The sequence below is a fragment of the Rana temporaria genome, chromosome 8 (genome assembly GCF_905171775.1).
Source record: "Rana temporaria chromosome 8, aRanTem1.1, whole genome shotgun sequence".
Classification (NCBI taxonomy): domain Eukaryota; kingdom Metazoa; phylum Chordata; class Amphibia; order Anura; family Ranidae; genus Rana; species Rana temporaria.
In genome coordinates, this window is record NC_053496.1 from 15,888,923 (window position 1) to 15,913,078 (window position 24,156).

At 45.5% G+C, this 24,156-nt stretch overlaps 1 protein-coding gene across 1 annotated transcript in view; it reads left to right on the top strand.

Annotated features, from left to right (window-relative positions):
• LOC120946700 (disintegrin and metalloproteinase domain-containing protein 9-like) overlaps positions 1 to 16,612 on the top strand; it is a 133,546-nt gene extending 116,934 nt beyond the window's left edge. The window contains exons 19-22 of the mRNA XM_040361330.1: positions 6,388 to 6,514; positions 10,008 to 10,092; positions 12,838 to 12,887; positions 15,960 to 16,612. Of these exons, the coding sequence (XP_040217264.1) occupies positions 6,388 to 6,514; positions 10,008 to 10,092; positions 12,838 to 12,887; positions 15,960 to 16,053 (356 nt within the window). The 3' untranslated portion in view covers positions 16,054 to 16,612. The remainder of the gene's footprint in view (positions 1 to 6,387; positions 6,515 to 10,007; positions 10,093 to 12,837; positions 12,888 to 15,959) is intronic.
• The last annotated feature ends 7,544 nt before the right edge of the window (positions 16,613 to 24,156 follow it).

Sequence of the window (24,156 nt, forward strand, 5' to 3'; positions counted from 1 at the left end):
CCTTTTCAAGTGCGTGAACGTTTTCAACTCCCCTCTGTCAAACAGTTGATGTAAGTAAACCAGGCCAAATTTGGCCCACCTATGTCCATCTTCCAGTAGAAAGATGTCCGTTAATCTGGGGTTAAACCACAGCGGAGCATTAGGGGACAAGTGCAGGGGGGTGTCCAAAGTGTGTCTCCTACATATCTCAAGCACCGCTTTGGCTGATCTAAGGATTACCATTCCATCTGTTGTCGGGACCTCCCCTCTGTGAAAAAAGTTCAGCAGTGTCTCATATGAGGTTGCCACAGCCGCCTCCACCGCTACAGCGGCATTGTTCAGCTGGGGGAACATACGCCAGTGGGCATGAACTAGCTGCGACGCCAGGTAGTATAGGCGGAGGTCAGGGATCGCCAGACCTCCTCTTCCCACCGGCAACTGCAGCACAACCAGCGCCACCCGAACTGCCCCGCCACCCCACAAAAAGGAGGTCAGCAGGGAGTCGATGTATCTAAAGGTCTTCCTGGGGATGCCTACGGGGGCGTTAGAAAGAATGTACAGGAATTTTGGGAGAAAGATCATTTTAAACAGGTTGGCTCTCCCCAGCATTGTAAGCGGGAGGTCCTTCCATTTTTTCACCCTGTCCTCGAAGTCTCGTATGACTGGCCATAAGTTTGTCTTTGAAAATTTCTCTATAGGCAATTCTACGGTTATTCCTAAGTACTTAAAGCGGTCTGTCACCTGTAGGGGGAACTGAGCAGGGAGAGCTAGATCTGGTTGTGGATCCAGAGGAAAGAGCGCCGACTTAGACCAATTGATCCGGAATCCAGAGAAGTCACCGAACTCTCGGATCAAGGAAAACGCGGTTGTCAGGGATTCCTCAGGATCGCCCAAATAAAGGAGCATATCGTCCGCGTATAGTGATACACGTTCCTCCAGGTCCCCGACCAGCAGCCCTGCAATGTCAGCCCGATCCCTGAGCCTAGTCGCCAGGGGTTCTATGGCTAGTGCGAATAAAAGTGGTGACAGGGGGCAACCCTGCCTAGTTCCCGCCTGATCGGAAACGAGTCCGAAACGAGGCCATTGACCCTGACACTAGCCTTTGGCTCCGCATAGAGCAACCTGACCCAGCTCACAAACCTCGGTCCCAGGCCCAGTTTCAGTAGTAGGGGAAAAAGGTAGGTCCACTCCACAGAGTCGAATGCCTTTTTTGTGTCTAGTGATGCCACCACCCTCCGACCAGAGTTAGCATGGGACACTTGCAAATTAACATATAACCTCCTCAGATTCATCTGAGTGCACCTCCCCGGTATAAAGCCGGTTTGGTCTGAATGGATTAGTTTCAGTATTACCGACTGCAGTCTACCCGCCAAGATCTTTGCCAACACCTTAACGTCGGTGTTGATCAGAGAAATCGGCCGGTAAGACTCGCACTCCAGTGGGTCCTTACCCGGTTTCGGAATTACCACAATCAGTGCTTCCCGCATCGACTCTGGTAATATGCCCTCCTTTTCTGCGTCACTGAACACCGTTTGGAGGCGTGGGATTAAGCTCTCTTTATGCAACTGATACCATTCGGCCGGGAGGCCATCTAAACCTGGCGACTTTCCCGGTTTAAAAGAAGCAATGGCCCCAGCCACCTCTTCTGATGTTATGGGTTGGTCAAGAGCAGCCCTTTCACCCTGCGTCAGGGATGGGAGAGTCATTTCATCTAGATAGGAAGAGACGTCTTGAACTGTAGAGCTAGATTGGGACTGGTATAATGTATTATAAAAGTCTCGGAACGTGGACAGTATATCTTGAGAGTCGCTCACTAATTCCCCAGTCGGGCGTTTAATCTGCAATATCGATGTAGGGGCATATAGGGGTTTTGCCAAAAATGCCAGCAGACGGCTGCTTTTGTCCCCAAACTCAAAAATGGACCTAGCCTGTTTCAGTTGCAGTTTCATAGTCTGATCCGTCAGTAGTATTTTATATTGTCTTGTTAAGTCCTGCCATGAGCTATAGGTATCCGGGGATGGGGTCTGAATATACTGTCGTTCTGCAGTTACAGTAGCCTGTTCAGCCTGCTTCACATCTAAATTTAAGGCCTTTGCAAAGTCCCTAGTTTCCTTGGCAAACACCCCCCTCAAAGTTGCTTTAAAGGCGTCCCACTGAATCGGTACCGAGGTGCCGGAGCTATTCTCCCTCCAATACAGATCAATAGCCGTCTTACATTTAATCTTCACATATTCCTCCTCCAACCACTGCGTTTTCATACGCCACAGTCGTCTCCCAGCAGGTACACCTAAAGTCAGCGTGACCTCCATAGGAGAGTGATCTGAGAGAGCTCTGGGGAGGTATCTAACCCCTGAAACCAGAGGCAATGCATCCACAGAGGACAGCACCATATCAATTCTGGATAGTGTCCTATGTGTCCCCGAGTGACATGAGTATTCTCTGACCCCAGGGTTGCGACACCGCCACACATCAGTGAGGGCGTAGCTGTCCAACCAGGCGGAAAGAGCATGGCGTGGACCAGTCACACTCCCATGTCTATCGAGTGACCCATCCGACACCGCATTAAAATCTCCCAACAGTAGTAGTGGACCCTGGGCCACCTGTATTGCAGCTGTAAGGATTTCTTCAAGTACCTGGAAGGAAAAAGGGGGAGGGACATATACACACACTAGCGTCAGGCAGGTCCCGAACATTTGACAGACAAGAACAGCATACCTCCCCTTTGGGTCGCTTTTAACCTGTAAAATATGTGCCGCCGCCTTTTTAGTGACTAGAATGGCCACTCCTCTAGAGTACGTAGAGTACTCAGCATGTATTACCCTCATCACATTAGCCTTTTTCAACGCCAATACCTTATAGCCTTGGAGATGTGTCTCCTGCAGCATGATAATATGTGGTTTATACCTCTTTATGAAGTCAAAGACAAGGGAACGCTTAATCCTTGAATTCATACCCCGGACATTCCAGGACAACACATTTATCTTACCCGACATCCTGTAAAGTAACGAATCGCAGGTGCATACCCAGGGTTTCTCCGGACCCCTCCGATGCGGTCCACCATAGCAACCTGTGGAGATTTAATAAGAGAGAGACAACGACACACGACCCAAGTTCACAGAGAAAAATAGAACCCCTCCCCCCACCCTGCACACAGCCCCAACCTGCCGAGTGCCTGTATCCCATAACTTCAGCAAACAAATTGTCAGGGGATTATATCAGTCTCACCCCCCAACCACCTACTCCCTCCAGGGAGTCTATGTTAACAGAGCCGTTGACACGGACTCAATAAGTCAGTTCCATAGGGAAAAAAAAAACCCCAGCAAAAAATGGAAAAAAGGGGGGGGAGGAAAAAATACCCCCAATCCACACAAAAAAGCAATAAAGAAAATGTGCTGGTGAATCCGGGCAGGGCTCGGTTCAGGAAAACCGAGGTGTCAGAGCCAAATAGTCACAGTGGGATTGACCCCACCCGTCCCAGCATCAAACAGAGCGCAGGCAGAAACAAACGGCCCAGAGCAAGAGCCCAGCCTATGTTATATAGTTAGTGGTCATTTCTTGGACTGGGTCTTCCCCTAGTGTCCAGCCATCTTGAAGCCTCTATAGGGGAATTGAAGAAGAACACTTTGCCCTCGTCGACCACTTTGAGCTTCGCAGGGTACATCATACTGTAAGCCATATGCATATCTCTCAGTCTCTTTTTAACATGCAGGAAACTGGCTCTCTGTTTCTGGGTAGCTGCAGAAAAATCAGGATAAATAGAGATCCTGTTCCCATTAAATTGGAGATCTCCTACAGTGCGAGCTGCCCTCAGAATATTTTCACGATCTCTAAAGTGTAGGATACGTGCAATCATAGGACGCGGATGGGCACCTGGTGGGGGGGGTTTAGATGGAATGCGATGTGCCCTCTCTATAGCAAACAGACGGGAAAAAGTAGTGTCAGCCAGGGTGTCTTTTAGCCAGAGCTCAAGGAAGTCCTCAGGCTGTTTGCCCTCTGCCTTCTCAGGGAAGCCTACCAGACGTATATTATTCCTCCTCTGGCGGTCTTCCATGTCCCATAACTTATCTGTATGAGCCCCCACCTCACAGTGAATGTTCTGCAGTTTATTCTCCAAAGGGCGCACCACATCTTCCAGGTCACTAATTCTCTGCTCAGCTTCCCCAGCTCTCTCCCTGATGGTTTGCACATCATGTTTAAGGAACGACAATTCAGTCCTGATACCATCAATGTGGTCAGTGAGGGTAGTCTGGCACGTGTATATGGCCTCCATAATCTGCTTCAGGGAGGGCTCCCCTCCGCCTGCTTCAGAAGCCTCATCTCCCCCCTCCTGTGGTTGTGATTTGGCCTGCTTTGTGCTCCGCTTCGGCCCCTTAGTTCTGGGAGGTAGCTGGCTCACCTGGGTGTCTGTCAGTGAGGGCCATTCGACCTCCGGAGGCCTTTCCGCGCTGGGGCCCTGTCCCACTGCCTCATGGCGGCCGCCATCTTGAGACTTCCAGGCAAAGTGGACCGGGCGCTGTTCCGGAGTTGCCATCGGTGCACGGCCGTATTTGACCATCCCTACATGGGCAGCACGGGATCCGGAGTCGGGGGATGTCTCTGCCTGCGGTGTTTGGCTGCTCTGTCTCCCAGGATTTAGTCAGGATTCGTCTGCCCTGCACGGAGCTCCGGACCAGCGCTGCTCACATGTCGGCCGTTGGCTCCGCCCCCCCCCCCAATCTCCACTTTAATGGCAATTCTTGAGATGCCAATTTATTTGCCAAAAGCTATTACTACCCACACACACCCATGTATACCACTCAATTCAAGGGCCCGTGTGCTTCTGGGCCCTTGCTTTTATAATTGCTGTGAACCTTCATACATACGCATTTAAAGCAATATAAATTCTGATCACAGTGATGCAAAGAATATCATTGTACACCAGTGGTGGCCCATCCATTAGGGGTGCCCAAGCGCCTCCTCCTCTATCTACGCCTGCCACCCCCATGCTCTATCCACGGCCACTATTTTGACAGAACACCCCCACCCCCTATTAATGCATCTGGACCCTTTCAGGACACCGGGCGCATGAATTACATCGGTGGGGGTATTTTTTTTAAGCACCTGATTAGAGCCAGAGACTGTAATAGGCTTAAAAGTAGGGTGGGCTCGTGGTGCAGAGCATTGTGCCAGGAGCCCACCCAGGTGTTACAACAGCGAGTGAATATTCGTTATTGAAACACTGATCCTCAATCCAGCCAATCAGAAGCAGGTCTGAGACCTGTTTTCCGATTGGCCGAAAAGAGAAGAGACCCAATTGGCCGCCGAGGAGGAGGGAGGAAAAGGAAGCCGATGCGACGCCCGTGGAGAGCAGGGGAAGGGAAAGCTGTGGCCACTGCCGCCGAGCAAGGGAAGCCGCCGGTGAAGCGGGGTAGCTGAGGTAAGTGCACCAGACCCAGCCAACTGACCGACCAAGGGAAGGGGGGGTTACTATTTGGCCCCCCCAAAAAAAATGACCACCGGCCACCACTGTTGTACACTCTATTACAAGGTGATTCTATAATAATGGCTTGTGATCTGTAACAAGAAGACAATGGGCCAGATTCTCAAAGGCGTTACGACGGCGCAACACCATTTGCGCCGTCGTAAGTCCTAATCTGGCCCAGGGTATCTATGCGACTGATTCTTAGAATCAGTTACGCATAGATACCCATTAGATCTGACAGGCGTAAGGCTCTTACGCTGTCAGATCTTAAATGCAATTTTTTTTCCCGCCGCTAGGTGTCGCATCGTCGTTTTCCCCGTCGTCTATGCAAATTAGCTAGTTACGCGAGATTCCCGAACGTACGCGCGGACGCCGCAGTGATTTTACGACGTTTCCGTAAGCGTAAACTTGCCCCTGCTATAATGAGGGGCAAGTTTACGTAGGTCCGTCGTATGCCATGTTAAGTATGGCGTCTGGTCAGCGTCGGCTTTTTCCGTCGTTTTCGTAAGTCGTTCGCGAATACGACTCTACGTCAATGACGCTCATGTCCGCGTCATTGACGTTTTCCGTCCTGAGCTGGAGCATGCGTACTGGGCTATTTTTCCACCCGGCGCAATGCGCATTTTGATCGGCGCGGGGGCGCGCTTAATTTAAATACAAGCCGCCCCCTTTGAATTACGCGGCCTTACGCCGGGCCAATTACACTACGCCGACGCAAATTACGGAGCAAGTGCTTGGAGAATACGGCACTTGCTCCAGTAATTTGCGGCGGCGTAGTGTAAATGGCTTACACTACGCCGCCGCAGATTCTACAAGAATCTGGCCCTAAATGTAATAATGGCTGATCATCTGTGACTGTGGAAGATCTTGGCTTTCAGGTTGTACACATAGTACAAGTCTCTAGGTACAGATAGCGAGTGCCTTTATCAATTGTTTTCTCTTCCCAGATACTTCATTGCGTGATGGATTGCTGATATTCTTCCTGCTGGTTGTACCAATCCTCATCCTACTTATCGTCTTGTGGATAAAACGGGATGCAGTTAGCAGGAGGTGTTGCCGAAATAAGAGACGCAGGTAGGTCCAGTAATACTAATACAGCAATATTTCTACTTAGGGAAAATTAGGGATTTGGATGGATGAAGTTACCCTGGCCTACCCCGAAAATAAGACCTATAGCCAGATTCAGAAAGGCTGGCTTAACTTTAAGCCGGCGTAGCGTATCGCATATACGCTACGCCGCCGTAAGTCAGAGAGGCAAGTGCTGTATTCACAAAGCACTTGCCTCCTAAGTTACAGCGGCGTAGCGTAAATGGGCCGGCCTAAGCGCGCCTAATTCCAATGAGGAACAGGGGGGCGTGTTTTATGTTAATGACTTGTGACCCGACGTGATCAACGTTTTTAACGAACGGCACATGCGCCGTCCGTGGACATATCCCAGTGTGCATTGCTCCAAAGTACGCCGCAAGGACGTATTGGTTTCGACGTGAACGTAAATTACGTCCAGCCCCATTCACGGACGACTTAAGTAAACGACGTCAAATTTAAAAAATTTGACGCGGGAACGACGTCCATACTTAACATTGGCTAGGCCAGCTTTTTGTTCGACTTTACGCCGGAAAGCGCCTTACGTAAACGGCGTATCTTTACTGCGACGGGCAAGCGTACGTTCGTGAATAGGCGTATCTTGCTGATTTACGCATTCTAGGCGTAAATCAGCGTTCACGCCCCTAGCGGCCGGCGGAACTAGACAGCTAAGATACGACGGCGCAGGCAGTCGTATCTTAGCTACATTTAAGTGTATCTCAATTTGAGAATGCACTTAAATGTACGATGGCGCAGATTCAGAGTTACGATGGCGTATCTACTGATACGCCGGCGTAAACCTCTCTGAATCTAGCTACTAGCGTTATTTTCTAGGAAGGCTGCAATAAAAAACCCTACCCCGAAAATAAGCCCTACTGTGTCTTTTGTTGCCAAAATTAATATAAGACCCGGGATTATTTTCGGTTATTGTTAAAGGGGTTGTAAAGGTAAAAAAACATTTCCCTAAATAGCTTCCTTTACCTTAGTGCAGTCCTCCTTCACTTACCTCATCCTTCCATTTTGCTTTTAAATGTCCTTATTTCTTCTGAGAAATCCTCACTTCCTGTTCTTCTGTCTGTAACTACACATCGTAATGCAAGGTGTGGAGAAAGCCTCTTGAGGGGGCGAGCAGGAGTGTCAGGACGCCCACTAACACACAGCTCCTTTCTCTATCTGTAAAGTAGAGAGTGCCCTGACTCTCCTGCTCGCCCCCTCAAGAGGCTTTCTCCACACCAGGGAGAAAGCCTTGCATTACTGTGTGGAGTTACAGACAGAAGAACAGGAAGTGAGGATTTCTCAGAAGAAATAAGGACATTTAAAAGCAAAATGGAAGGATGAGGTCAGTGAAGGAGGACTGCACTAAGGTAAAGGAAGCTATTTAGGGAAAAAAATGTTAACTTTACAACCCCTTTAATATTTTTAGTATGAAGATGACCACCATTCTCTGGAATACGGATCATAGAGACAGAGCTAGACCCCAGGGTCCCCTGGCACAGGTCTACTAAGGGGCTTCCAGATTCCGATAAGCCCCCCGCCTGCAGACCCCTACAACCAACAGCCAGGGTTGTCGGGAAGAGGCCCTTGTCCTCATCAACATGGGGACAAGCAGGGCTCAAGTCCTGCGGGAACGCGTGGGAACGGAGTTCCTGCACTTTTTTCACAGCAGGAACTCAGTTCCCTTTGCAGGACTAGAGAAGCCGAGAGCAGCCGAGCCGCCCGAGCCAATCCTTCACTTAACGGCGATGCCCAGCTCGAGTCACTGTCAGGGGCAGGCAAACCTTAATAATCCTTTATGTTACTGGCTGCTTCCTGTATATGGATTCATCGGGTAGAGTGCGGGTATTCCGTCACTTCCTCGATGTCGCAATGTCTCCTGGGAACAATGACAAAAGCTCCCAGAAGACATTGCGGCATCGAGGAAGTGACGGAATACCTGCACACTACCCGATGAATCCATATACAGGAAGCGACCACTAACATAAAGGATTACTAAGGTACAGTGGCTCGGAAAAAAAAAAAAAAAAACATGCGGTTTACTAGTTATGCATATGAGCGTATCATTTTTTTTTTTTTGTGGGGGAGTGGATCTTGGGTGGGAGTTCCCACACTTTTTTGCCCAGGACTTGACCCCTGGGGACAAGGTGTTTTGGGGTGGAGGGGCGCAGGGCCTCCCTGCACCAAAGCACCCCCCCCCCCATGTTGAGGACATGCGGCCTGGTGCGGATCAGGGGGGGGCACTCGCTTGTCCCCACCCCCTTTTCTGACCTGCTGGGCTGTGTGCTCGGATAAGGGTCTGGTATTGATTATGGGGGGACCCCAACGCTGTTTTTTCAGCATGGGGGTTACCCTAAAAATCCATACCAGACTGAAGGGCCTGGTATGCTCTTGGAGGGGGAACCCAAGCCGTTTTTTCTTTTTATTTGCGGAGGAGTTCCCCTTCAAGATCATCAGAGTACAAGTCGCATGCCAAAGTCGGGTCAGTTGAGACGGCGATCCGACTTTGATCTGACTTCAGTGCTATTTTGTACGGCCTTATATTAAAATGGTGTTCTACGCGCAAATAGCCTTTTTTTCCCTCTATGACCAATCATGTACCAGCTGTCATATGTCAGAGTCAGATTTGATATGGAGACTGGAATCTGGTGTGGAAAACAAGACGTTGTGTTCTTTAGAACACGCCTGGCACGTGAAGACAGTGGGCCAAATTCATGAAGAGATACGACGGCGGATCTCCTGATCCGCCGTCGTATCTCTGAGATCCGACGGTCGGATCTATGCGACTGATTCATAAGAATATGTTCGGCATAGATCTCCCTTAGATCCGACTGGTGTAAGTGACTTACACCAGTCGGATCTTAGGCTGCAATCTACCGCCGGCCGCTAGGTGTCGTCGTGTTTTTTTACGCGTCGGATATGCAAATGAGGAGAACCGCCGATTCAAGACCGAACGCCAGCCCGTTGTTTTTTTTTTACGTCGTTTGCGTTAGGCTTTTTCCGGCGGATAGTTACCCCTTCTATATGAGGGGTAGCTAATGTTAAGTATGGCCGTCGTTCCCGCACCGAGATTCAAATTTTTACGTCGTTTGCCTAAGTCGATCGGGAATACGGATGGCCGGAATTTACGTAGCCGCCGAAAACAATGACGTCCTGGCGACGTCATTTGGAGCATGCGCACTGGGAAATTTCGCCGGCGGCGCATGCGCAGTTAAATCGGCGCGGGAACGCGCCTGATTTAAATTGTACACTCCCCCTAGCCGCGGAATTTGAATTCCGCCGGGGGAGTTACGATCCGACGGTGCAATTTTCGAGGTAAGTGCTTTGTGAATACTGCACTGGCCTCGATAAATTGCACCGGCGGATCGTAAATCACATAGATTACGCGAATCTAAAGATCCGCTAATCTATGTGAATCTAGCCCAGTATATTTAATATTGAAGTAATGCATAAATGTCTTGCAATTGATTTTTTTTTTTTTTTTTACCAGAGATCGAAATGCACAAAGACAGCCGCCACCACCAGCAAACAATTACACAAATCGAAATGCTGCCAGTAATGCACCAAGGAACGAGGTAATAAGCTCAATCCTCAGTATGTATAGCAAACATAACACAGCTTATTTAGCAGTGGGGTGATAATCAGAGCATTGTTTCCAGTGCACAGGGCTGTCCTCATAGATCACGCTGCCCTGGGAACATTTATCTAATACCATTGACACCAGGGACATTGCTATGTCTACAAAAGATCTGGGACTAGAGGCCATAACAGCAAAGTAAAGAAAGTCATATGCTTGAACGGTCATACACATGTACTGTATATAATACAGTGGGGATCGAAAGTTTGGGCACCCCAGGTAAAAATTTGTATTAATGTGCATAACGAAGCCAAGGAAAGATGGAAAAATCTCCAAAAGGCATCAAATTACAGATTAGACATTCTTATAATATGTAAAAAAAAAGTTAGATTTTATTTCCATCATTTAAACTTTCAAAATGACAGAAAACAAAAAAAATGGCGTCTGCAAAAGTTTGGGCACCCTGCAGAATTTCTAGCATGCACTGCCCCCTTTGCAAAGCTGAGACCTGCCAGTGTCATGGATTGTTCTCAATCATCGTCTGGGAAGACCAGGTGATGTCAATCTCAAAGGTTTTAAATGCCCAGACTCATCTGACCTTGCCCCAACAATCAGCACCATGGGTTCTTCTAAGCAGTTGTCTAGAAAACTGAAACTGAAAATAGTTGTCGCTCACAAAGCTGGAGAAGGCTATAGGAAGATAGAAAAGCGTTTTCAGATGTCAATATCCTCTGTTCCTCGGAATGTAATTAAGAAATGGCAGTCATCAGGAACAGTGGAAGTTAAAGCAAGATCTGGAAGAAAAATATCAGACAGAACAGCTCGCAGGATTGTGAGAGAAGCTGACATGTTCTCCCCCGACGTCGCTGTGAGTGGCCGGAGCCGCAATGACGTCACTCCCGCACGTCCCAGCAAGAAGCTCTGAAGTTCCGGCACGATATGTCGGACCTTTAGAGTACATGCGACGCTGACGGAAAACCAGAATCGGCTGTTCAAACGATCCGAAAATCGGCAAATCGTTCGTCCGCCGAAATTTTACGTACGATTTTTCGGATCGGCTGTACGGGCCTTTTACTGGTTACACTTTATCCTTTTCACGCCGAGCGTACGCATATATGCGTCCTCGGCTTTCGGGGGTTATACGGGGATGATGCCCGCAGCTGCAAGCATCATCCCGGTACTGTTGTTTAGAGCGGGCGATTGGCTATCCAGACATGACAACCGATGCGGCTAAAAGCCGCTCGGTTGTTATGCCGGAGGAGCGGGAGGGCACATCCCCCCCCCTCCTGCCGCCTCTCGTCGCTCTGACCGGGCCTCCCGTCCCACCGGGAGACCCGATCCTCCATCCGGCGCCTTCTGTGTCCAGGCGGAGACTGAAAATAAGCCGTAAACGGCTTTGATTCAGTCTCCGCAATGTAAACACGGAAGCGACGTCATGACGTCACTTCCGGGTTTCTCGGCTGCCAATAGCGCCGGATTTAAAAAAAGTACACCGTATTCAGAATCGCCGTTTTCGGCGATCTGAATACTTTGAAGTGCAAAGGAGGGATCGGGGGTCTTTTACACCTCCGATCCCTCCATAAAGAGTACCTGTCACCACCTATTACTGTCACAAGGGATGTTTACATTCCTTGTGACAGCAATAAAAGTGATCAAAATGTAAAAAAAAAACAAAAAAAACAATTTAATATAAAAAATAAAAAAATAATAAAAAAAAATAATTTCAAGCGCCCCCCTCCCCGCAAGCTTGCGCAACAAAGAAAATGCATACGGAAGTCGCGCCCGCATATGAAAACGGTGTCCTAGACCTCCTCTGTTACTCTAACCAGGTAACCGTAAAAAAAGTTTAAAGCGTCGCCTATGGAGATTTTTAGTTACCGTAGTTTGTCGCCATTCCACGAGTGCGTGCCATTATAAAGCGTGACATGCTTGGTATCTATTTACCCGGCGTAACATCATCTTTCACATTATGCAAAAAGAATTAGGCTAACTTTACTTTTTCATGTTTTTAAAATTCATGAAAGTAAATCTTTCCCAAAAAATCACCCGGCGGGATTCAAATTCGGGGGGTAGGGGGCGTGTTTCATTTAAATGAAGCGCGTTCCCGCGCCGAACGAACTGCGCATGCGCCGTCCCTAAAATTTCCCAGCGTGCATTGCTCTAAATGACGTTGCAAGGACGTCATTGGTTTTGACGTGGACGTAAATTACATCCAGCAGCATTCACGGACGACTTACGCAAACAACGTAATTTTATAAATTTTCGACGCGGGAACGACGGCCATACTTAACATTGGCTGCGCCTCATATAGAAGGGGCAACTATACGCCGGGAAAACGTAAACATCGTAACTTTACTGCGTCGGCCGCGCGTACGTTCGGGAATTCGCGTATATAGCTAATTTGCATACTCGACGTGGAAATCGACGGAAGCTCCACCTAGCGGGGAAAAAAAATATTGCATTTACGATCCGACGGTGTAAGAGCCTTACGCCTGTTGGATCGAATGGATATCTATGCGTAACTGATTCTAAGAATCAGTTGTAGATACGACGGCCCAGATTAGGACTTACGACGGCGTACATGGCGCTGCGCCGTCGTAAGCCCTTTGAGAATCTGGGCCAACATACCCAGAAGTACCTGTTAAGAAACTGACCTCACTGAAAGCCCAGGAATAGGCTTTATACACCCCGTCCCCATTCTGCATCATTGCTCATCTGAATACTTTTTTCTTTGAATTGGCAGGACAGAACTTTCTCTGATGTCTTTACCATATCACACCATGTGCCACAAAGGTATGTATTGTTTATATGTACATGCTCATAGATCAAAGTGCCCTATTGTGAAAATGATAATCGCATGATCAGAAGCTGGCCATAGACCGATTGAATTTGCGCCAGTTCATGCAGAATCAGCCGAAATTCGTTTTGTGGATGGTCCGGTCAGTAGACACGTGTACTGCCGAAAAATTTGTTCGTTTTAGTTTTCTTTTCATTCATTTTTTTTTTTTTTCGTTTTTCGGGTCATTCGTTATGTCACCACCTCTTACTGTAGCAAGGGATGTTTAAATTCCTTGTGACAGCAATAAAAGTGATCAGAATTTTTTTTTTATATGACAATGTAAAAAAAAAATTAAATAATAAAAAAAAAACATTTTTTAAAGCGCCCCCATCCAGGCGTGCTCGCGCAGCAAAGAAACCGCATGCGTAAGTCGCGCCCGCATATGTAAACAGGGTTCAAAGCACACATGTCAGGTATCGCCGCGATCGTCAGAGCGAGAGCAATAATTCTAAAAAAATACCTCCTCTGTAAAGCCCTGTACACACGATCGGTCCATCCGATGAAAACGGTCTGATGGACCGTTTTCATCGGTTAACCGATGAAGCTGACTGATGGTCAGTCGTGCCTACACACCATCAGTTAAAAAAACGATCGTGTCAGAACGCAGTGACGTAAAACACAACGACGTGCTGAAAAAAATGAAGTTCAATGCTCCAAGCATGCGGCGACTTGATTCTGAGCATGCATGGATTTTTAACCGATGGACGTGCCTACAGACAATCGTTTTTTTTTCCTATCGGTTAGGTATCCATCGGTTAAATTTAAAACAAGATTGCTTTTTTTTAACCTATGGATAATTAACCAATGGGGCCCACACACGATCGGTTTGGTCCGATAAAAACGGTCCATCAGACCATTCTCATTGGTTTGACCGATCGTGTGTACGCGGCATAACTTTAACCTGATAACCGTTACTTTTTTTAAAGTGTCGCCTATGGATATTTTTTAGGTACCATAGTTTGTCGCCATTCCACATGTGTGCGCAATTTCAAAGCGTGACATGTTGAGTAAATATTTACTCGGCGTAACACCATCTTTTACATTATACAAAAAAATGTGGCTAACTTGACTTTTTTTTTATTTATGAAAGTCTTTTTTTCCCCAAAAAAATGTGTTTGAAAGACCGCTGCGCAAATACCATGTGACATAAAATCATGCAACGATTGCCATTTTATTCTCTAGTGTCTCTGCTAAAATAAATATATATATATATATATATATATATATATATATATATATATATATATATATATATATATATATATATGTTTGTGGGTTCTAAGTAATTTTCTAGCAAAAAATATGGATTTTAAATTGTAAGCAACAAATGTCAGAAATAGGCTAATGCCGCGCACACACGACCGTTTTCCATTGCATTTTTTTTATGTCATTAAAAACGATCGTGTGTGGGCTCCAGAGCGTTTTTCTCAACGTGAAAAATGGCCATTAAAAACTTAGAACATGCTCAAATTTTTCTCGTCGTCCTTTTTCATGTCGTGAAAAACGGCCGTGTGCAGGCTTTAACGACGGGAAAAAAAACATGAATGCTCAGAAGCAAGTTATGAGACGGGAGCGCTCGTTCTGGTAAAATGAGCGTTTGTAATGGAGATAGCACATTCATCACGCTGTAACAGACAGAAAAGCGCAAAGACTGAAAAGCGCGAATCGTCTCTCACCAAACTTTTACTAACACGGAATCAGCAAAAGCAGCCCAAAGGGTGGCGCCATCCGAATAGAACTTCCCCTTTATAGTGTCGTCGTACGTGTTGTACGTCACCGCGCTTTGCTCAAGCATTTTTTTTTTCATGATCGTGTGTATGTAAGGCAGGCTTAAAGTGGAGGTTCACCCTAAAAACAAGTATATACCATTCAATCCAGCATACTGCCGACATGTACAGTATGCTGGTTTTTTTTTTTCCGGTTTACATACCGTAGTATAGGTATATTCCCCCCCCCCCCCCCCCAGCTTCCGGGTAGTGAATCCTGCGGGAGTGGGCGTTCCTATTCAGAGACTAAGTGATTGACGTATGACAAAAGCTTCACCCCCGGCGCGTCACCAGTTTCCGAAAGGAGCCGAACTGCGAGTCGGCTCTATACGGCGCTATACGGCGCCTGCGCACCGACGTTCGGCTTTTTTCGGAAACTGGTGACGCGCCTTTTTTGCGCCAGGGGGGGAAGCTTTTGTCATACGTCAATCACTTAGTCTCTGAATAGGAACGCCCACTCCCGCGGGATTCACTACCCGGAAGCCGGGGGGGGGGGGGGGGTGAATACCTATACTACGGTATGTAAACCGAAAAGAAAAAAAAGAAAACAGCATACTGTACATGTCGGCAGTATGCTGGATTGAATGGTATATACTTGTTTTTAGGGTGAACCTCCGCTTTAACAAGAATCACGTCGAGAAAAACGTTGTTTTTCCCATGACATGAAAAATGGTCATGTGTACGCAGCTTAAAGCGGGGGTTTACCCCCAAAAACATTAGATTCAGCCGAGTTGTCAGAATGACAATCGGCTGTTTTTTTTTATTTTATCCCCGTACGTACCGTATTTTCACCGCCGCCTCCGGGTATGTCTTCTGCAGGACTGGGCGTTCCTAATTGATTGACAGGCTTCCGACCGTCGCATACTGCGCGTCATGACTTGCCGAAAGAAGCCGAACGTCGGTGCGCAGGCGCTGTATAGAGCCGACTCGCAGTCCGGCTTCTTTCGGCAACTCGTGACGCGCAGTATGCGACGGTCGGAAGCCTGTCAATCAATTAGGAACACCCAGTCCCGCAGAAAACATACCCGTAAGCGGTGGTGAAAATACGGTTTGTACGGGGATAAAATAAAAAAAAACAGCCGATTGTCATTAGGACAACTCGACTGAATCTAATGTTAATTTTTTTTTTTTTTTTGGTTGAACCCCCGCTTTAAGGCATGAAAGGGTAAAAATACCTGTAAATAAGTTGAAATGTTGCTGTTATATATTTGTCTTTTCACTTTATAGCTCCTAATTACATTGTGTTTTTCTCTATTTCAGACCACCAATGCCTGCCGCCAAACCACAGCCTGCCCGTCCCCCTCCACCCCGACCAACCGCACCATCAAATAATTACTGGCAACCAAATGTCTGAAGACAATTATTGTTAAGCCATATGCTTGTGTTCCCGATTTGTATCAGAAAAGAAGACAATGTATTATTTTACCAAAGATTTGAATGGAACAATGAACATTTCCTGGGAATTGGTGCTGACGCCAAAATTGCACTAATCCTGTCTGCTGCTGTGCCATCAAAACAATGAAGAGAATGCAATGAAGGATTTTAAAATATGTTTCTGAAGAGTTTGAAGGAATACTTCTTAATTATGCACTTTTATAAACAGGTTTGTGAATCACTTGTGTAAAAGGCCTTATATAGACTACAATAATATTATATATGTGTCTCAGATCTATTTACTGTATTATGCTGCTCAGGGGGTGAAATGAATAGAGGATTTCCGGTTTACCTGTGGATTTATCCAATCCTTTCTTCATAATTAAAAAGAAGAGACTAGATATGGATCGGGGGAGAATGGGACCTAGATCACATTCTTATCTTTTGTAACCCAAATGCCCATAGCCAGGGGCGGACTGACCATTCGGGCTCTCGGGCACTGCCCGAGGGCCCCATGCCACTAGGGGGCCCCATCAGGGTTGCCAGCCCCAGTAAAACCAGGGACAGTATGTAAAAATCTGTGTTTTTTTTTCATCTGTCCCTGAAATGTCCTTTACCGACATCCTTTTCTTCTAAAAATCCCAAGATTATAGCTCCCCCGCCTCTCCAGTACCTTTTCAGTGTGTGTATGTCTCCTATTGCCTGGGGGCCTCATAATCTCCTATTGCCCAGGGGCCCCATAATCTCCTATTGTCCCGGGGCCCCATGAGTTGTCAGTCCGCCCCTGCCCATAGCTCCCAACTGTCCCTGATTTCGAGGGACTGTCCCTGATTTGGAGCCCTCTGTCCCTCTTTCCTCCTCATTTTGGTGTGATCTATATAGTTGTATATAAAATGCATTTTATCTTTCAAAAAGTGTTTCCCAGTGCTAAACCTTTCATCCGATTTCTAAATTGCTGCATTTGTACATTTTAAAAGCCAATAGAAAAAAATAGTAGTGGTAAAAAAAAGTCCTTGTGGATTTAATTAACCCTTTTTTTTTTGGTTGAAGTGGAGTTCCACCCTGAATTTTTTTTTTTTATAATCGGACTCCTCTAAACCTATTAAAAAACATTTGGATGATTTTTTTTATATATATATATATATATATATATATATATATATATATATATATACTTACCAGAATCGCCCTGTTGCTATGTAGTCCTCCTAATCTGCCACTTCCTGGTCCGCGGCGCTCCTCGTCTCTTCCTCCCTCGCCTGTGCTCCTGGGACATAATGTGTCATCATTTCCCAGGAGTCTGTGGGGAGTACTGTGACGAAAAGTCACACTATTTCCTGACAGGAAATGATGCAATTGAAGGCGGATCACAGCGCCTGAGATGTGTTTATGTTGCAATAACAGAGGGGCGGGACCTTCCTCCGTTGCCGCCCGTTGTTATGGCAACTTTAGAAACAATCGGTGCTATGGTCGCTGTTGAATCGCGCATTTGCATAGTCCAGGCTGGACTATGCAAATGCCCTCTATCTCGGACTCCCAAAGTACCAAATCACGCGCCTGCAGGTCGTTCAGAACACGGCCGCGCGTCTGGTGACTGAAAAAAAACATGGGAATCAATCTCCTCATCACTGAGAACCCTTCACTGGCTACCAGTGAAAGACAGAATCACTTTCAAAGCACTCTGTCTAACGCATAAATGTATTTGGGGAAATGCCCCCCAATACCTATGCGACAAAATAAAAGCCTACAACCCCAATCGCGCTCTGCGATCCTCCAACCAAAATGTACTCCGAATCCCCAAAACCAGATACAAGTCCAAAGGAGAAAGAAGATTTGCTGTCCAAGGCCCTCGACTTTGGAACACTTTGCCAACCTCCATTCGGTTGGAGGAGAACCACTTGGCCTTTAGGAGAAAGATCAAAACCCATCTCTTTTGAGCTCAAGGGAGAAGTGGTCAAATAAGCGCCCAAAGGCGATTCAGTTCGCATGTGCAGCGCTATATACGTTTTTCACTCACTCATGCTCGAGATCTAGAGGTGCACGCTAGTTGCTCAGCATGCACCTCTCCAAAGCTAATCCAGGAAGATATCGATTGGGCTTCACATGCCCACAATCATGATGGCAATGGCCACAACAGGAGGGAGAAAATATTGAGTGAGAAATTTTTATTTTTGCTAAATCCATAATGAATATTGTATACTCGCTTTTGTATTTAATTAGTGATAATGCTAGGATCAATAAAAAACAATTAAATAATTTTGGGCCGAAACTCTACTTTATTTCTCCTTTAGGGAGGTGTGGCAGTGGGCGTGTGCTATGCTTACATACGTCTGTTAGTAGGTGTCCCTCATTTCCATCTCAAAATGTTGGGAGGTATGAATGCCTGCTTGAAATGTGTGAGTGCCATATTGTACCAGTGACAAAGACTTCTTTGGGTTCCCCATTGATTAGTCACCGAGCTGGTGTGCAGGCAGACCTTAACACCATGTGCAGCCTCCTAAGGCCCTGAGTGAAAGACCTTCAATTGGTAAATGCCACTTCAGCTCCGAAAGCTTTTACCCCCTGCCTGACCAGCTTTAACTGACAATTCCGTGGTCCTGCGATACTGCACCCAAAATAAAATTGACGTCCTTTTTCCCTCCACAAATAGAGCTTTCTTTTAGTGGTATTTGATCACCTCTGCGGTTTTAATTTTTATATTGAGGTTGCATACTCCTTTTTAGCTCTTGGGTTTGTGATTGAGCACCTCTAAAGTCCCTCCTCTTGCTGTTTATGTGGTTCCAATATTCCCACTTTGATTATATCAGATCTCAGCCAATTGAGCCCAGAACTGTCCCAGTGCTAAAACTGAAAATTTCTTATCAAATACTTACCGACATTTTCCTTTCCTGATGGACTCCATGGCAGCCTACCTGTGGGTTAATCTCACCTCTCATGCCTCATAGGCAGGGCAGGACTTAGGGTGGTGGGGGCCCCTGGGCTTAAGTGTTGATCGAAGGGCCCCCTGGAGCTGAGAAGCGGGGTGCCGCCAATCAAAGTTGTCGAGCGGGGGGTGCCGCCAATCAAAGTTGTCATGGGTTTTGGCGAAGATAATAATAATATATTTTAAGGACTGGGTCTTGGGGTTGGTTGCACGGGGAGCCACGTGGGGTCTCATTGGGGTAGAACCCCGGGTCATGAATCTCTTTGGGTCCGGTATTATGGGCCTCTCCCCCCCCCTCCACCTCCCCTCATCCCTCTTCTCCTGCATACACACCTCAAGGTACAATGGTGGAGGTCTTCCCTTTTGCCCTGATAGGGGAACCTATACCCGTCTCGAATGTGAACTATGTGATGCTGCTATAGTTCCCGACATGTCTGTCTCTGTATGGGAGGGGGCTTCGGGGAACATTGGGGGTATACAGCCGTTGATATATTTGTTGTTTTTAAGCTGTACTCTGCATCTCCATTTTTTTTCTTTTCATGTTGGTTATACTGTAGTACAAGGAGAGGGTGCTCATGCATGGACGATCACCTTCTGTGTTAATTCACTTTGATTTCTCTTATACTCAATGCTGCATTTACTGCTGATTTATCTATGTAAAATGTCTGGCAACTGTATATTTGTTCTGTGTGTTTACATCAATAAAAAAACTTTTTTTTAAAAAAAAACACCAAGGACAAAGATAGGCCTCCATCTATGAGACGGACATATAATTTGATAAGTCAGAGATTTTAAAAATACACATGGTATTAAAAGAATATATGTTGATATGAAATAAATAAAAAGTAATGTTTAGATGATCAATGACATCTTAGGACCGAGGGAAATATATCCGTTAAGTTAGAACTTTGTTCGAAGAAAGAATTATATGAGAAATTTGTTTTATAAATAGAAGTGCATTGAAGAAGCTAATCAACATTATGAAAGATATCACATTGTGATAGTAAAAATGTGAATTAACCTGTAACACATATCCATCAAACACATATCAAAATGATTCATGTATCCACATTAATAATTAATTTGCATTGATTGAAATATAAACCTATGCATGATTGTAAAGAATGTTGTTGGGAAATATGCGGTTATACAGGAATATAAATAAGCATATTATGTGGGATACAAAGGTATACTAATTGTATTTTATGAAACGTAGAGTTGCCAGAATGGGTATGTGTATAGGTATATATAGATATATCTATGTATACATATATATATAGATAGTTTCCCCAAAAATATAAATATTAACGAATGGATTATCTCACAATAAAGGTGAGACAGCTAGTGGTTGGAAGTGATATTACTTGAGGTTCTCCAAGCCCAGAGAACAAGTTAATTATTAAGCTGTCAGCCAATAGAAACCAGACACGTCTTGACAGGAACGCCCATATGTGCCACAGGCCTATGAGTTAAGGACAGTTGTCAGATGGGCAGAACTGAGTATGATCTTTATGGTCCTATTGTTCTGATCGATATAAAATTAGAGAGTGAGATGAGAAGAAAGGAAGGAAAGAAGACCCCAAGGAAGACCCCATCAATAGGAGCGCCCCATGAGAGCAGGAATGAAGCAATGACTGAAGTATGATACAGGGAGGACTGACACCAATGGGGAGGGGGCACACTTGCACTATGCATGAAGACTGCAACGATTTTAGCTCTGGTCACTTGCCAATAGGAAATAGCTATCTTGGGAATTGGTAACTATGTCATTTTTGATTTTATCTCAAATCTATTGTTGAATGAATGAATGAAACACTTATATAGCGCGGCACATGCGAACTGAATCGCTTCTGGGCGATTCAGTTGTTCCCTAGAAATGTTGAAATATTGAAGTATTGAATATCCTGTAGTAATGGTTTGTTCTCATAATCAATAACTGGTAATTTTTCCTTAAAGAGTACAGTTTTAATTATATTTTTACATAGTTCCAATTTTATTGACAAAACAAACGTCCAATATATTTCACATTGTTAACCACTTACTTACCTGCAGTATAATAACGGTTGGGCATGTGAAATAGACGCTTTTGTTTCATTGTCATTTACATAAAGTTATCTTGAGAACTTACCATGACACAAATCAAAGGTATTGCATGCCCATTTTGGGGGTATTTTATTGATTTTCAAGTCGTTAATGTAACGCAACTGGTATTTTAATTTCATGTAAATATTCATATTTTGTCTACCAATAAATTAGCTATTTTGTATGATCATACGTCTCCGTGAATAAGTTTCATATTACAGACTATATCATATAGATTGTCTTGTATTTAAAAATATCTTCATTATAAAAGAATTCAATAGAAATTACTGTGCGGGTAAATATGACCTTAAAAAAGCACAACAAAGTTGTCGAGCGGGGGGGCGCCGCCAATCAAAGTAGCTGAGCGGGGGGGTTGCAATCGTAGTTCTGAGGCATGGCTCTTCCAGCTTCCTCCTCCAGTGCTGCACGGCTCTTCCTGCTTCTTCCTCCTCCCGTGGGGGCCCCCTATTGGGCGGGGCCCATGGGCTTGAGCCCAGTCAAGCCCAATGGTAAGTCCAGCCCTGCTCATAGGACCCCTCTTTCATAAATCTTTGCTCCGAGCCAGAGGCTGTATTCCACAACTTTGCCTACTCCAGCATCTGGGAGGGAAATTCTGCTGCCATGGAGTCCATCAGGAAAGGAAAATTATGGTAAGTGTTTGATAAGAAATTTGCAGTTTTCCTGAAAGACTTCATGGCAGCCTACGTATGGTAAATAACTAGCCATACACACCCGGGTGGGCAATTGCTGGTTAACCGCTTAAGCCCCTGACCATTTTGCAGCTTAAAGACCTGACCATTTTTTGCGATTCAGCACTGTGTCGCTTTAACTGACAATTGCGTGGTCGTGCGCCGTGGCTCCCAAACAAAATTGGCGTCCTATTTTTTCCACAAATAGAGCTTTCTTTTGGTGGTATTTGATCACCTCTGCGGTTTTTAGTATGTGTGCTATAAACAAAAATAAAGCGACAATTTTGAAAAAAAAAAAATATTTTTAACTTTTTGCTATAATAAATATCCCCCAAAAATATATTAAAAAAAATTGTTTTCTCAGTTTAGGCCGATACGTATTCTTCTACATATTTTTGGTAAAAAAAAAAAATCTCAATAAGCGTTTATTGACTGGTTTGCGCAAAAGTTATAGCGTCTACAAAATAGGGGATAGTTTTATGGCATTTTTATTAATATTTCTTTTTTTTACTAGTAATGGCGGCGATCAGCGCCATTACTAGTAAATTATGGTGGAACATATCGGATACTTTTGACACAAATTTTGGGACCATTGTCATTTATACAGCGAACAGTGCTATAAAAATGCACTGTTTACTGTAAAAATTACACTGGCAGTGAATGGGGTTAACCAGGAGGGGGCACTGTAGGGGTTAAGTGTGCCCCGATTTGTGTTTCTTACTGTGGGGGAACAGGGAACAGAAGATCAGTGTCAGTCTCACTAGGAAGCACAGGGAGAGGTTTGTTTACACTTACTCTCTGTTCTTCCTCTCTGTGACCCGATCGCGGGACACCGGTGGTGATCAGGTCCGTGATTCCCGCGGGGACGGTTACAGAGCACGACTGTGATCTTAAAGGGGACGTATATCTGTGTGCGGCAGTCCCTAATCACTTAAGACCCGGACCAAAATGCAGCTAAAGGACCCGGCCAGGTTTTGCGATTCGGCACTGCCTCGCTTTAACAGACAATTGCGCGGTCCTGCGACGTGGCTCCCAAACAAAATTGGCGTCCTTTTTTTCCCACAAATAGAGATTTCTTTTGGTGGTATTTGATCACCTCTGCGGTTTTAATTTTTTGCGCTATAAACAAAAATAGACCGCTAGGTGGCGCTTCTGTATTATTACGCGAGGAATATGCAAATGAGGAGTTACGCCGATTCTGAAACGAACGACCGCCGGCGCTTTTTTTTTACGTCGTTTGCGTTCGGCTTTTTCCGGCGTATAGTTACCCCTGCTATATGAGGCGTAGCTAATGTTAAGTATGGCCATAGTTCCCGCGCTGAGTTTTGAAATTTTACGTCGTTTGCGTAAGTCGTTCGCAAATACGGATGGAATTTACGTTCCCGTCGATACCAATGACGTCCTTGCGACGTCATTTAGAGCAATGCACTCTGGGATTTTTTTGGGACGGCGCATGCGCAGTTCGGTCGCCGCGGGGGTGCGCTTCATTTAAATGATACACCTCGAATTTGAATTTCGCCGGGGGATTTACGATACGCCGCCGCAACTTTACAGGCAAGTGCTTTGTGAATAAAGCACTTGCCTGAAAAACTTGCTGCGGCGTAACGTAAATCAGATAGGTTATGCGGATCTAAAGATCCGCTCACCTATCTGAATCTAGCCCACTATTTTTAACTTTTTGCTATAATAAATATCCCCCAAAAATATATAAAAAAAACATTTTTTTTCCTCAGTTTAGACCGATATGTATTCTTCTACCTATTTTTGGTTAAAAAAAAAATCGCAATAAACGTTTATCGTTTGGTTTGCGCAAAATTTATAGCGTTTACAAAATAGGGGATAGTTTTATTGCATTTTTATTAAATTTTTTTTTTTTTTTTACTACTAATGGTGGCGATCAGCGATTTTTTTCATGACTGAGACATTCAGGCAATTTTGACACATTTTTGGAACCATTGTCATTTTCACAGCAAAGAGTGCATTTAGAATGCATTGATAGAAAGTGTTTTTCCACGCCAGAAATTATATATTTAAATACAGTGCAATCTATATACAACCCCCCAAGGAAGGATGGTGTATGCAAAATATACAAATAAAAAGCTGCTCCTCAGTTTACAGGGGTGAACTGTGTACGTGAATATATACGTGGATGAGGGCGCTGTGGTTCAACATGTGAACCAATTGCACACAATGGGGCAGATCCACAGAGATCTGCACCGGCGCAGCGTATGGGAGATACGCTACGCCGCTGTAACTTACATTGCCAGACTTCGAATCCACAAAGTTTTCCCGCCGTAAGTTACGGCGGCGTAGTCTATCTCTGGCGGCGGAATTCAAATCGGCGATTAGGCGGCGTGTTTCATTTGAATGAAGCGCGTCCCCGTGCCGT